Source organism: Helobdella robusta (assembly GCF_000326865.2).
Source record: "Helobdella robusta unplaced genomic scaffold HELROscaffold_59, whole genome shotgun sequence".
Lineage (NCBI taxonomy): Eukaryota > Metazoa > Annelida > Clitellata > Rhynchobdellida > Glossiphoniidae > Helobdella > Helobdella robusta.
Window position 1 is genome coordinate 752,602 of NW_008705322.1, and position 12,034 is coordinate 764,635.

Genomic DNA, 12,034 nt, shown 5'->3' on the forward strand with positions numbered 1-12,034 from the left:
TAATAATTTTACTTTTTTAAAAAATGCTTTTTGTGTGAATTGGCACAATGGTGGTAATAACGTAGAGTGGCGGGTCTAGAAAACTTTGATGGGGGTAACCAAGATTTTCAAAGATATTTTGATGACCGAGAAAGAGAATTTTCAAAAAAAGTCGATGACCAGAGGAGGGGAATTTTAAAAAAAATGTTTAAATAATTAATTTAAAAAAAGTTGGTGAGCAAGAGAGGATTTTACAAAATTTTTTTTCAAAAATTTTTCATGGTTAAATGGGGGGGCCAATTTAATATCAATTTTTTATAAAAAAAACACTTCTTTTGATCCCCAGGCCCCCTCTTTAGGTCCGCCACTGATAGCGTACTTTCGTTGTTGTTGAGGATCAACAACTGTTTGTCAAGGTAACGCAGAAAAGTTTAAGTGTGATTTAGTTGCTGTGCACAATTAAGTATCAATTTATTCGTTTTTTGATTATTTTTCTACTTATCAATTGGAGTGATGAAATTAACATTTATATCACTTTTTATTTATATTTTGAATGTAATTGTGAATTTAATTTATTATTAATTAACAACGTTTAAATTTGCACAACCTTATTAAATTTTTTAATTTTCATTTACATCGCAAAACATTTGCGAACTAGTAGGCACTTTAATATAAAAGGACAAAATGGAGATAGATTTAGATGTCAGAAGTATATTACATGATGTTATTCATAAGGCTTTGAAAAATATATAATATAAATGATGAACGAAATTTGTTGAAGTTTTTTTCATTAAAATCTCATTCAGTTCCCATAGTTCCTGACTTATTGTACGATCTCAAACAAATGGAGTTGGCGAAATCACCATCTTCATCATTACCATCACCATTATCATCATCGTCATCACCACCATCATCATCACTATCGTCATCACCATCATCATCACCATCATCGTATATGGACGATGAAAATGTTGCAGTTGGTCTATTGTTTGCTTCAAACGCGGTGGTCCATATGATAGTTAACCCAATTGTCGGTCCGATAACGAACAGAATTGGTTACAGCATACCGTTTTTTATCGGGTTCATCATTATGTTCGCTTCTACCTTAAGTTAGTAATAGCAATACATTTTAATTTGAATTGTTATAGGGAAAATATTATCTTTTCTTAATTTTTAATAGATTATATTTTATTTTACATATATCGTTTTAAAGTATAATTATTGCATAAAAGTAATTAATACATATATTGAATAAATGTAAAATTCTTTTTTATTGTTAAAATGATTTTTAAAGCTTTTGCGTTTGGCAATAGTTACAAGGTTTTGTTTGTGGCCAGAGCAAGCCAGGGATTAGGATCATCATGTTCCACTGTGTCAGGTGTGATGATGAGAATCATAATAATGATTATGGTGGGGAGTTAAGAACGACAAACAATGGTTTTAATAATAATAAAAACAATAGCAATAATAATAATAACTAGAATAATGTTATTTATAACGTGGTTAATTACTTTAATGATTATTAAAATGTGTTATCCAATGTTTTATAGACTGTCAATTAAACCATCATTGCAATAAGAATCCATTCATTAATTTTATTATCAATATTTACCTCAATTTATCACCATGCACACAGGATTAGGCATGTTGGCCAATTTGTACAGAGATGACCAAGAGAGAGGTAATGCTCTGGCAATCGCTTTGGGAGGACTGGCCATTGGAGCTCTTGGTAAGTTGTAAATGTGTGGTAGGTAAATTAGGCCTAATAAACAGTAGGCTGTAAAAATTAATAAAATCCAGTCTTCAATTTCCTTGTTTTTTTTTTATCAAAGAAGGGAATGTCTTTTTTAATTTACCAAAACTAACCACATTGATATGATAAAGTTAATTTCGATATTTCAAAGCCATCACATTTTGACACCATCTTGACAAAAAAAAACAAAACCTGCTTTAATTCAAAAGCAGTTTTTGTTTTTTTATCTCCAATTTTGGTAAAAAAAAACGTTATTCGTCTTTTAGTGCAAAATAATTTTGTTCTCTCTTCAAAATTTCTTTTTAATAAAAAACCAACATTTAATCAGGACGGTCCAACCTATTACCGAAAAAATAATAATGAATTGATGCTGCTGAGATGTGATTTTTGAGAAGAATTGTCAAAATTAGTTGGACCTCTCATACTTTCAATGAAAATGCATTAAAACAGTTTGGTTATGAAAAGAAAAAATTACTACAAATAATCCGATGGAGGCAGTTAAAGTTTCTTGGTCACATCATGCGGAAGGAAGGAATACAAAATCTAACAACTACTAGAAAGATTGCAGGGAGAAAAGATCTCTTCTACGACTCTAGCAAAATTGGGTTGCTACACTTACTGTTCTGAGTCCCGTCTTTGTCACAGCTAAGTTCTAGGATTTTTCAAGTCCTTCTTTGTTGTTTTTGCCACTTTCTTCTTTAAAATTAAAAGCATTAGGCAAGTTGCTGGTAGAAATATCTGAGTAGTAGTCCCACTGCATATCAAAAGTTTCAATGTCATTGTCACTGCTGTCACTGCCAACTTCTGGACTATTCTCAAAACTTTCATCGACGTCTTTGTTATCGTCTTCATCATTACAATAGTAATGAAAAGCATCATTTTTTTCATCATTACGATAGTAATGAAAAACATTAAAAAACGAATTCAGGTGAGTTGCTAGCAATAAGAACCGAGTAGTAGTTCCACAGCTTATCAAACGTTTCAGCGTCTTTATCACTGCCAACTTTGGCAATATTTTCAAATTCTTCATTGTAGTTTTTGTCATCATCTTCATCAATACGGTAACTGCTTTTTTTCTTCACGTCAACACATTAACACGTGCGTCGCAGATATCACGTGCTTTTGCTTCGTACACGTATTCATGATTTCCGATAGATGAACACAACTGCTTCAAACGCAAACTTTGTTGAACGTTTATTTGAATGCCAACAATAATTGAAACAATAAACTAATCCAAATAACTATATAAATCACAATTACAACTCTGCTTCAAAACCTCCCCTAAGCCTCCATGGAAACCCCTGGTACACATAATACGTGCCGGTCATATATAATACAGTTTTAGCATCGATTCGACATCTTTTTTTTACAATCCTCTGGTATGATTCCATGGTTTACAGTCGGTGATAAATAGCAAATGTATAATAATAATTAATTATATAGCATAAATCCACCTTTTCCAGCAATATATATATATATATATATATATATATATATATATATATATATATATATATATATATATATATATATATATATATATATATATATATATATATATATATATATATATATATATATATATATATATATATATATATATATATATATATATGTTGGTAATAGACCATAATTTTTACAATAATCTATAAATTCTACCGAATGTATGTATATATATATATATATATATATTTATTTATTTATTTATATCAGCCCATTTGCACAGTAAAACATATTGGCTAACGATGTTGCAGATATTTTTGGAAAATGCCTGGTCTTATCAAAATTGATTTAGATTACAGCAATTAATTTCTGTATAAAGCCTCCCGTCTATCAAAAAACAATAAAACTTACATTAGACCGCCAGGCTTAACCTTTAAAAACATCCCCACTATAACTGTATCATACTCCTTCTAACTATTTTTGTTTCTCTTTGAATTATTTTTACAACCATTGTTTATTTTTTTAAATATCTACAAAATCCACGTTCTGTATATACAGTTACCTATCTTACCGTAACCACGCCAGATCACTCCCCTATCCATCCATGATCATTTTGAACATTTTATCTCCAAATCCCACCTTGCGAGCCGCAGCTTCCGTTATGCCTCTTCGGATGTTTGATATAAGCTACCTTTCAAAATGAGACGATCAAGAAAGACTAAACACATAACTTTAATGGGCTTATCTGAAGCAGAGTTACATATGGCGCTGAACAATTATGTTATTCGATTCACTATTAAGCAGTTTGTGGTAAAGAATTCACATGATGAACAAAAAATTAGTCTAAAATAGTATACAAAACATTATAATACACAGCCAATCACAACGCATATGTTAAAAAATAAAGCGTATAATACAAAGACTGAGCCATCAACAACTATCTTTAGCGCTAACAACAAGCCATCAGTAAAACATCTGAAAAAACCTATACGGCAGTAAATCAGCAGGCCTAATGCAGACTTTAAATAAGCAAGATGAAAACTTTTAACACCTATAAAGGCTAACAATGCAAGTTGAAAACAAATTATCTGCACAACAAAAAACTAATGAAAAGATTTTTAGACCTTCTTAAACATAATCAAATTTTTCAGTGGCGGATCTAGACATTCTCGACGGGAAGAGCAAAAATTTGCTTATCACGCCAATTTTTTCAGTATTTTATACTTAGAAACAGTTTTTCTCATGCAAAAAATTATTTTTACTGACTGTTAATAACAACATTACTCACAACGGCCCTAGATCCGTCACCGGACTTTTTTAGTCTATATAAATGACACTACCGAAGCCCCTTTGTGATATCAAAGCATCAGTAAAAATTTCATTTTTTAAACAAACAGTATGCGACTTAAACGTTTATATAGGTTCAATTTATTTAAATGTATGTTTTACGTTTTTAGAATCTAACTTATTTGTAAAAGTACATTTGATTATAATTAAAATTTAATAAAAATAAAATTTTTCAATATTTTAAACGTTGTTTTTGTCAACTTGATAATCATCACCACCACCACCATTGTCATTATTATAATCATCACTAACATCATCATCTTCGCCATTTCAGTTGGTCCCACGTGCGGAGGAGTCCTGTATGAGTTTTTTGGCAAGGAGACACCATTCATCATCTTGGCTGCTGTTGCAATGGTTGCTGGAGGTGATGATTGTTATGGTGATGAAAGTTGATGACGAAGATGTGAATGATTATGCTGACGATAGTGATGGTGATATAAATAGCAATGATGGAAATGGTAATAACATAATGGTAGTGCTAACAATAACAATTTAACTGCACAGTCGGTAAGACGGATTGCATCATCAGTGGGTCCTTTCTTGAGCAAAAAGCCCAACTCTTCAGAGGTATTTTCAAGAACAAAAAACTGACAGACCCACGTTTCTGCACCATTGTTGTTTTGGACATCAACCGCAGATTTGCAGTCCGCTCTTGTTGGGGCTCTTTGAATCAATCAGCTGTGAACGACCGACACACCTAAATCTCCCTCGAGCGAGTTTGTGACTACATATTCTCTGTGCACGTTGCCACTTCTCAGTCGCGGGGAACTCAGAGCATTCTTTTCTCCCATGAAGAAATATCAGCCAATGATTATTTTTACAGATAAATGAATTATAGTGAAACTTGTTTGTGCGGCATGCTCCAATCGCTTTTTCACATTAATTGTTGATAGCAGGCGCAACAAGTTGCAATAATGCTGACTAATCGATGTACGCGCAGCGGCTTAACCGAGTCTGTAGTCGGGTTGGTGCAGCAGAATCGCTTTTTATTTAGCCAGCTGCCGGTGCTAATTTGGTGTTTTGCCTATTTTGCAGTTGTTTGGTGAAAAATTTTAGAAACTTGCCAAGGGTAATTTTTTGTTTGGGTTTACTCACATAGTCTTTTCCATGAATGACCGCGAAGCAGTGGAGATTTAGAACAAAAGTTTTTTTTCTATGTGGTAGCCAGCCAAAGCTTACGTGCTCTACCAGCCCAGAGCAACTGGTTAAGACCAAAATTTCGCCATTTGAAGACTAAAACTTTTTTCTTTTTTAGTCCCTATTATTGCAGCTCTGTCACACAGAACCACTTACAATGTTACAGATATATTATCTGTATATCTTTTATGTTCTTCATTTCTTTAACCATTGATTTGAAACATCCATCTTTTGCCACAAAGGCTGTTTATCCTTTTCACACGACGTACACATGCATTTTATGTGCACGCGCAAGCACCGCATCATTTACGCTGAGTATATGATAGCCATTGAGATGTTTTGACTCAGCGCGCATTTGAACCACTAAGCCATCTCGCCGGCCAACATGCGACAACTTACGTTGTCTACCCATTTACCAGCCTCGAAAGGATGGACGGCTGGGTTGGCCGGGGGTCGGCTACCGGATGAACCTGTAGAAACTGCAGAATTCGAACCCGAGTCGTGGGAGCAGTAAACAGGACTTGAAAGTAGGACTTGATTGACTAGGGTGAGTCACCAACTGCCAATAGGAGTATTTTGTAAGAGATGGGAGCTCATTTCTAATTCCCAACCCCAGCGTAGTTTACCCGTTTGAAGTTAATAACAACAATTATGATGATTATCACAAGCCATGGTATTGTTCGTTTTACAACCAAAACTGGAAAAAGAGGAGGAGAAGGGAAGTTCATTGAAGAAGCTGTTGTCTGATCCATACATAATCATTGCTGTTGGTTGGTAGGTTGTTTATTTGATTAATAATTTTGTATTTTGTTGGTTAAATAATTTAATTTATCCAACTGATAAACAAAGGAATTATTCAATCAGTCGATCGATCGATCGATCAAATATTATTGTGTAATTTTATTTTGTGTGGCGTTAATTAGCAATCTTAACAAACATCATAAGATTGAGATTCCAAGATTTAAAACCTGTCTTAATTTTTGTGAATAATTACGATAAATGAAAAATCGGAATGAAACATAAAAATTTGAGTAAGCGAAAACCGTTTCGGCAATAATATTCAGTTAAAATAACAATCTATGTTAGTAGATTTTCATCTCGTACATACAAAATGGAGTTTAAGAATAAAAACAGACATTTCACTTGTACGTGCTAGTACATGTTTGAAACAATTACATTTAGAAGGTTGTCAATGTTAAATAATGTAATAGAAATGAAGATAATAAAATACACACGAATAAGCACGTCAACGGATATTAATTAGACATAGGATGATTAAAATTTAAAAGACTGAACACTTTCATATTAAATCTTAACAACTTATGGCACATTGAAATAATTAAACCCAAAGAATTTAACAAATCTCGATCGATCTAGTGATTGATTGATTAATTTATTTATCATTCGAATAATTTAATTGAAAAGTTAAAACACTTCTACTCAAATTATTCTAGTATCAATACATTTGGGTGTCATGGGATACGCCGCGCTTGAACCCATCTTGCCATTGCACATGATCCAAACTATGGGATCATCAAATTGGCAGCAAGGAATGGCTTTCCTTCCTGGAAGTCTCTGCTACCTTATCGGTACTTATCTTGTTGGACTATTTGCTCATAAAATTGGAAGGTTATAAAGTTGTTATAAAATCTATTTTAATTAACAAAATTTGAATAATAAGTTGAAAGTTTTTCTTAATTTATTGAAAATAGGCAAATTCGTTTGCCATAACATTATTTAAATAAATTTGAAAACAAATAATCAAAATTAAAATAGAAAAGTAAATAAAGGTTAAGGTTTGCACAGTTTTTGATAGTGCATGATGTGACGTAATAGTTAGTTTAAAAAATTTTGTAATTAATTGAAATGTTAGCATTTATTTATTTTTAGATGGTTGAGTGCGATGATCGGATCATTCATCATCAGTGCGTCACTATTTCTTGTGAGTAATTATTCCAATGATGGAAGGTCTACACTTAAAATATAGTTTAATGTTTTTTTAAATAATTATTTATATTTTATATATTTTACTGTTTAAACAGGTGTTGATAATTATGAAAATATATTCCCATTATTTAACAGATACCACTCGCCACTCACTTTGAACATTTAATAGTTCCACTTGCTGCGCTTGGATTTGCAATCGGTGAGTCTCAATATATGGCTATTAATAATATCCGATAATAAATATAAAATACAATTGATATATATTGCTATGTTCAGCGGTGGACTTAGAAGGGAGTCGGCATACCAACAAAATTTTGGGCAGATTGTTGGCCTCGGAAGATTTAAAAATTTTCAAAATTTTTGAACCTCGTTAACGATTTTTTTGTGTTCCTATTAAAAAAATTAATTAGGATTGCAAAATAAAACTTGAGTTTTTTATAAATTTGGCTCGTCCGATTAAGTGGTGGTCCAATAAACTTATGGTCTGATTAACCGGTTTCTACCATTATCGCTAAAAACAAAACAGGCTTAATAGATTCATCAATAATGCCGATGATGGCTCACCTGGTCGACATACGTCACGTGTCCATATATGGAAATATCTATGCCATTACTGACACGGCGTTTTGTTTGGCATTTGCAGTTTGTTAGTTGGTTGTGAATGATTTTTATTGTATTATTTAATTCTATATAAAACTTTGCGTAAATGAAGAAAAATGGCATTTTCACTAACTCAGCTTATTCTTAATTTTGATTAAAAAATAAAGTAGCAATAAATAGTTTATTTCAAATTAACAGGGCCAACACTCAGTGGACCTGTCATAAAGTTAATAGGATTCAAAGGGTGAAACGATATTAAACATTCAATTGAAAATTATTTTTTGAAACAATTTAATTTGATAATAAATTGGAGTTGATTTTGTTAAAACAATGCTGATTTATAATTATGTTTAATGTTTATAATTAACATAACATAATGTAACATAACTAAAGTTTTATAGTGATCAAAGAAGACTGAGACTTTGACAGCACCACTCGGAAATTTCAATGTCCTAATTTTGCCAAGTGTGCTTTGAAGTTTATACTTGTTTCTACTCATATTATTTCATTTTCTAATGTGTTCCACTCATTGTTAACTCTACAGCTGGAAATTTTTTGCTTTATCGTTCTCGAGTCTTTTTTGGAATATCTTATATTGTGCCCGTTTGTTTTACTGTTTATCTTTAACTCAAATAATGTTACTTATTTCAAATTCTCTGTCATAATGATGGTTTTGTGTGCCTGAATCAAATTTTGTCTAGTTCTTTTTTTCTAAAATTGTCAAACCACAAACTTTCAATCTGTCTTCAATGACATACCGTGAAACACTTTGATCATTCTCGTTGCAATCTTTCGAAATTTTCAAGAATTTGTTTGTTTTTTTTGCAAATCTAGATTCCAAGGTTACTCCAACTTAGGTTGGACTAGTGCCTCATACAGGTTCAATATGGATTTACTGCTTTTACTGTTTTTTTTATTATACCAAAAACCCTGTTTGAACTTTAAGCTGCCTGTGCATTGACGTGCTACGTTACCACTCCGATGAATTAATACTCCTAAATCTTTTTCTACGTTTTAATGGCGTGTTAAGAAGTTTAAGTACACTTTCCTTTGCTGCCACATGTATGACTGCGCATTTGTCATCATTGAACACCATCTGCCATTTCTCGGCCCACTTGTATAGTTTTTGCAAATCGCATGCTAGATTTTCAATGCATTCATCGTTGTTAATAATTCCCATTTCTAATAAAATATAAATAAATTAAATTAAAAATTTAGACTTGTTTTATTATTGACTGTGTTGATAAATCAACCAGAGTTATTTTGGTTTCTCTTTTCATCGGTAAAAATGAAGTTTACGATACTTTACTACGTTCAGCCATTTCAATGTTTATTGTTATTTTATTCAAATACTGATTTATTCACTTAAATGTAAGTTTGAGTGTAATAATTTAAACATATATAAGTCAATTTTTTTCCAGCAGTTTATTACAAATTTATTATTTAGTAAAAATATTTTTGGATTGAAAGGTTATTTTAACATTTGTAATTCACCACACCGTTGGTTAACCGTTAAATAAACGTATTGATATTCGTAGTGGCATATTAGAAAATCAATAAACAAAACCTATATTATATTTTATTTTTAAATTAAAAACTTTTTTAAATAATTACTGTAAAAAATGACTCGCTTTTAACTTTAACCATATAGACTAACATAACCACACGAGCACTAGAACGTATATGATTTGAAGTAATATTTAAGTCTAGAATATTGCTTCTTCTAGTTTGTTTATCATATTCAATAAACAATTTCTATGATGATTTTTTCCAATAATTTTTTTTGCAACTTTATAAAATATTTAGATCAAGGTAACATCCTCACCATCACGTCAATCGTCATCATCATAATATCCATCTCCATCCATCATCACCAACAGACTGATGTGGATGATGGCAGCCATCAACCTCTTGTACTCACCCATCCACATCTTCCTCAGAAATCCACCAACTAAGGCGGAAAAAGAAGTTTGTGAATTAAACATTTAAATCAGAAATGGGCAAACTGCAAAAGTTTTTTATTTTTGATTCATATTTCAAAAATTTATTTTTGCTTTATTTTAACCATTTAATATTAAACTTTTAATTTTAAACCATGGTCTCAAAAGTATTAGCCCTACACTATTGAGTCTAATTTTTGCCCTTTTAAAAATAATTTCTTCTCATTTGGGCTGTCCATAAAGGATGTCACGCATTTTTTACGTTTTATGACTCTCCCCCGTGTCACAAACTGTCACAAATCGACCAACCCCTCAAAAATAAGCTTGTCACAAAACTTTACCCCCCCCCCCTCTTAGTGAAGAGTCATTAAACAATGTAATTGTTCTGAGCATTTTATTTTTATTGATATCAAAATAACGAATGACAAGTTTATATGACAATAGTTTGATGTTTAAATGCTTTACCGTAAATAAAATATAACGAATTAATATAAAGGATCCCGAATTGTTTTCCTACCAAAGGCTGGTCAGGTGCTGGCTGTGAAACTGAAACCAACGGAATACATGGGCTTTCTTCTTTTAGTATATTTGATAACTCTATGTTGGTAGTGTCCAAGTAATCTTCATTCGGCCATTCAACATCTTCGTTTTCTTCAAATGCACTTACTGCAATTAGTCCCTCTGACGTCTAGCAGCAACTCTGACTTGTCTAACTTTATATATATATATATATATATATATATATATATATATATATATATATATATATATGAATGAAAATTTATTTATTGCTTTGTTTATTTAAAAGAAGAGACGACACACTTGCGTTTACACTCACCTCGTCACAAAGTGTCACAAAAATTTAGACCCCCCCCCCATTAAAGTGTGACATCCTTTATGGACGGCTCCTTTGAAAATTCCTTAATGTTTGAGTTCACATGTTTTTTTGAACAACATCGTTCTGAATATGAATAAGTCTTTGAATAGGTCAATGCTGATAAGATGAGTATAAAAAATTCCAACCAAAGTATCAAACCTAGTTCTACATCTTGAAATATCTATAGGAAACAAACAAATTGCAACCATTCATAAATTTTTATCTGGAACTCAGGCAAAAGAACATATTTTTAAAATTATCTTTTTAAATGTTGTTTATGTAAAAGCCTACAAACAAGCCTATAAATAAATATATATATACACACACATACATACATTACATACATATATGTTTCGGCAATGTTACCATCATCGGAGCCATTAAGTAGTTGCACTAATTGTATGTATAAGAGTTTTTATTTTCATAATAAATTATCTTTGTAGACCACAATCTCCTGTCATCAGAGAAGTTAGCTGTCATTTTGACCAGTTTGAGATTGTCGCACCAGATGAGGTGGCAAAAATAATGTCATTGATGCCAGCAAAAAGTTGTGGTACTGACCCTGCACTATCTTTCTTGATCAAAGAATTTTCTGGTATTCTGATGCCATATCTATGTGCATTATGTAATGCATCACTACAATCGTCATGTCTGCCGGAGAGTCAAAAAAGGGCTATCACACTTCCTAAGCTAAAAAAAGCTGGTTCCGATGCGAGTGATGTTAGGAGCTATCGGCCGATTTCAAACCTCACGTTTGTTTCCAAGCTCATTGAAAAATTGGTGGCCAAACAATTGATCGACTACCTGAAATTAAACCGACTTTTCCCTGAACTTCAATCAGGTTTTTGCTCTGGACGCTCAACTGAGACAGCGATTTTAAAGGTCTTCAATGATGTTTATGAGGCTATTGATTCTGGTAGTATCTCTCTCTTGGCTCTGCTCGATGTCGGAGCTGCTTTCGATACGGTCAACCACAAGCTCCTTCTTGATCGACTTGCAAAGTCATATGGC

At 32.1% G+C, this 12,034-nt stretch overlaps 1 protein-coding gene across 1 annotated transcript; it reads left to right on the forward strand.

Moving 5' to 3' along the window:
• Positions 1–934: 934 nt before the first annotated feature.
• Positions 935–10,195, forward strand: HELRODRAFT_87629 (hypothetical protein; the record flags this gene model as incomplete). The annotated part of the gene is made up of 11 exons (XM_009028837.1): positions 935–1,088; positions 1,274–1,357; positions 1,616–1,708; positions 4,797–4,886; positions 6,328–6,429; positions 7,114–7,288; positions 7,550–7,601; positions 7,742–7,805; positions 8,133–8,252; positions 8,405–8,450; positions 10,087–10,195. 11 exons carry the CDS (start codon positions 935–937, stop codon positions 10,193–10,195), a joined length of 1,089 nt encoding a protein of 362 aa, XP_009027085.1.
• Positions 10,196–12,034: the final 1,839 nt, after the last annotated feature.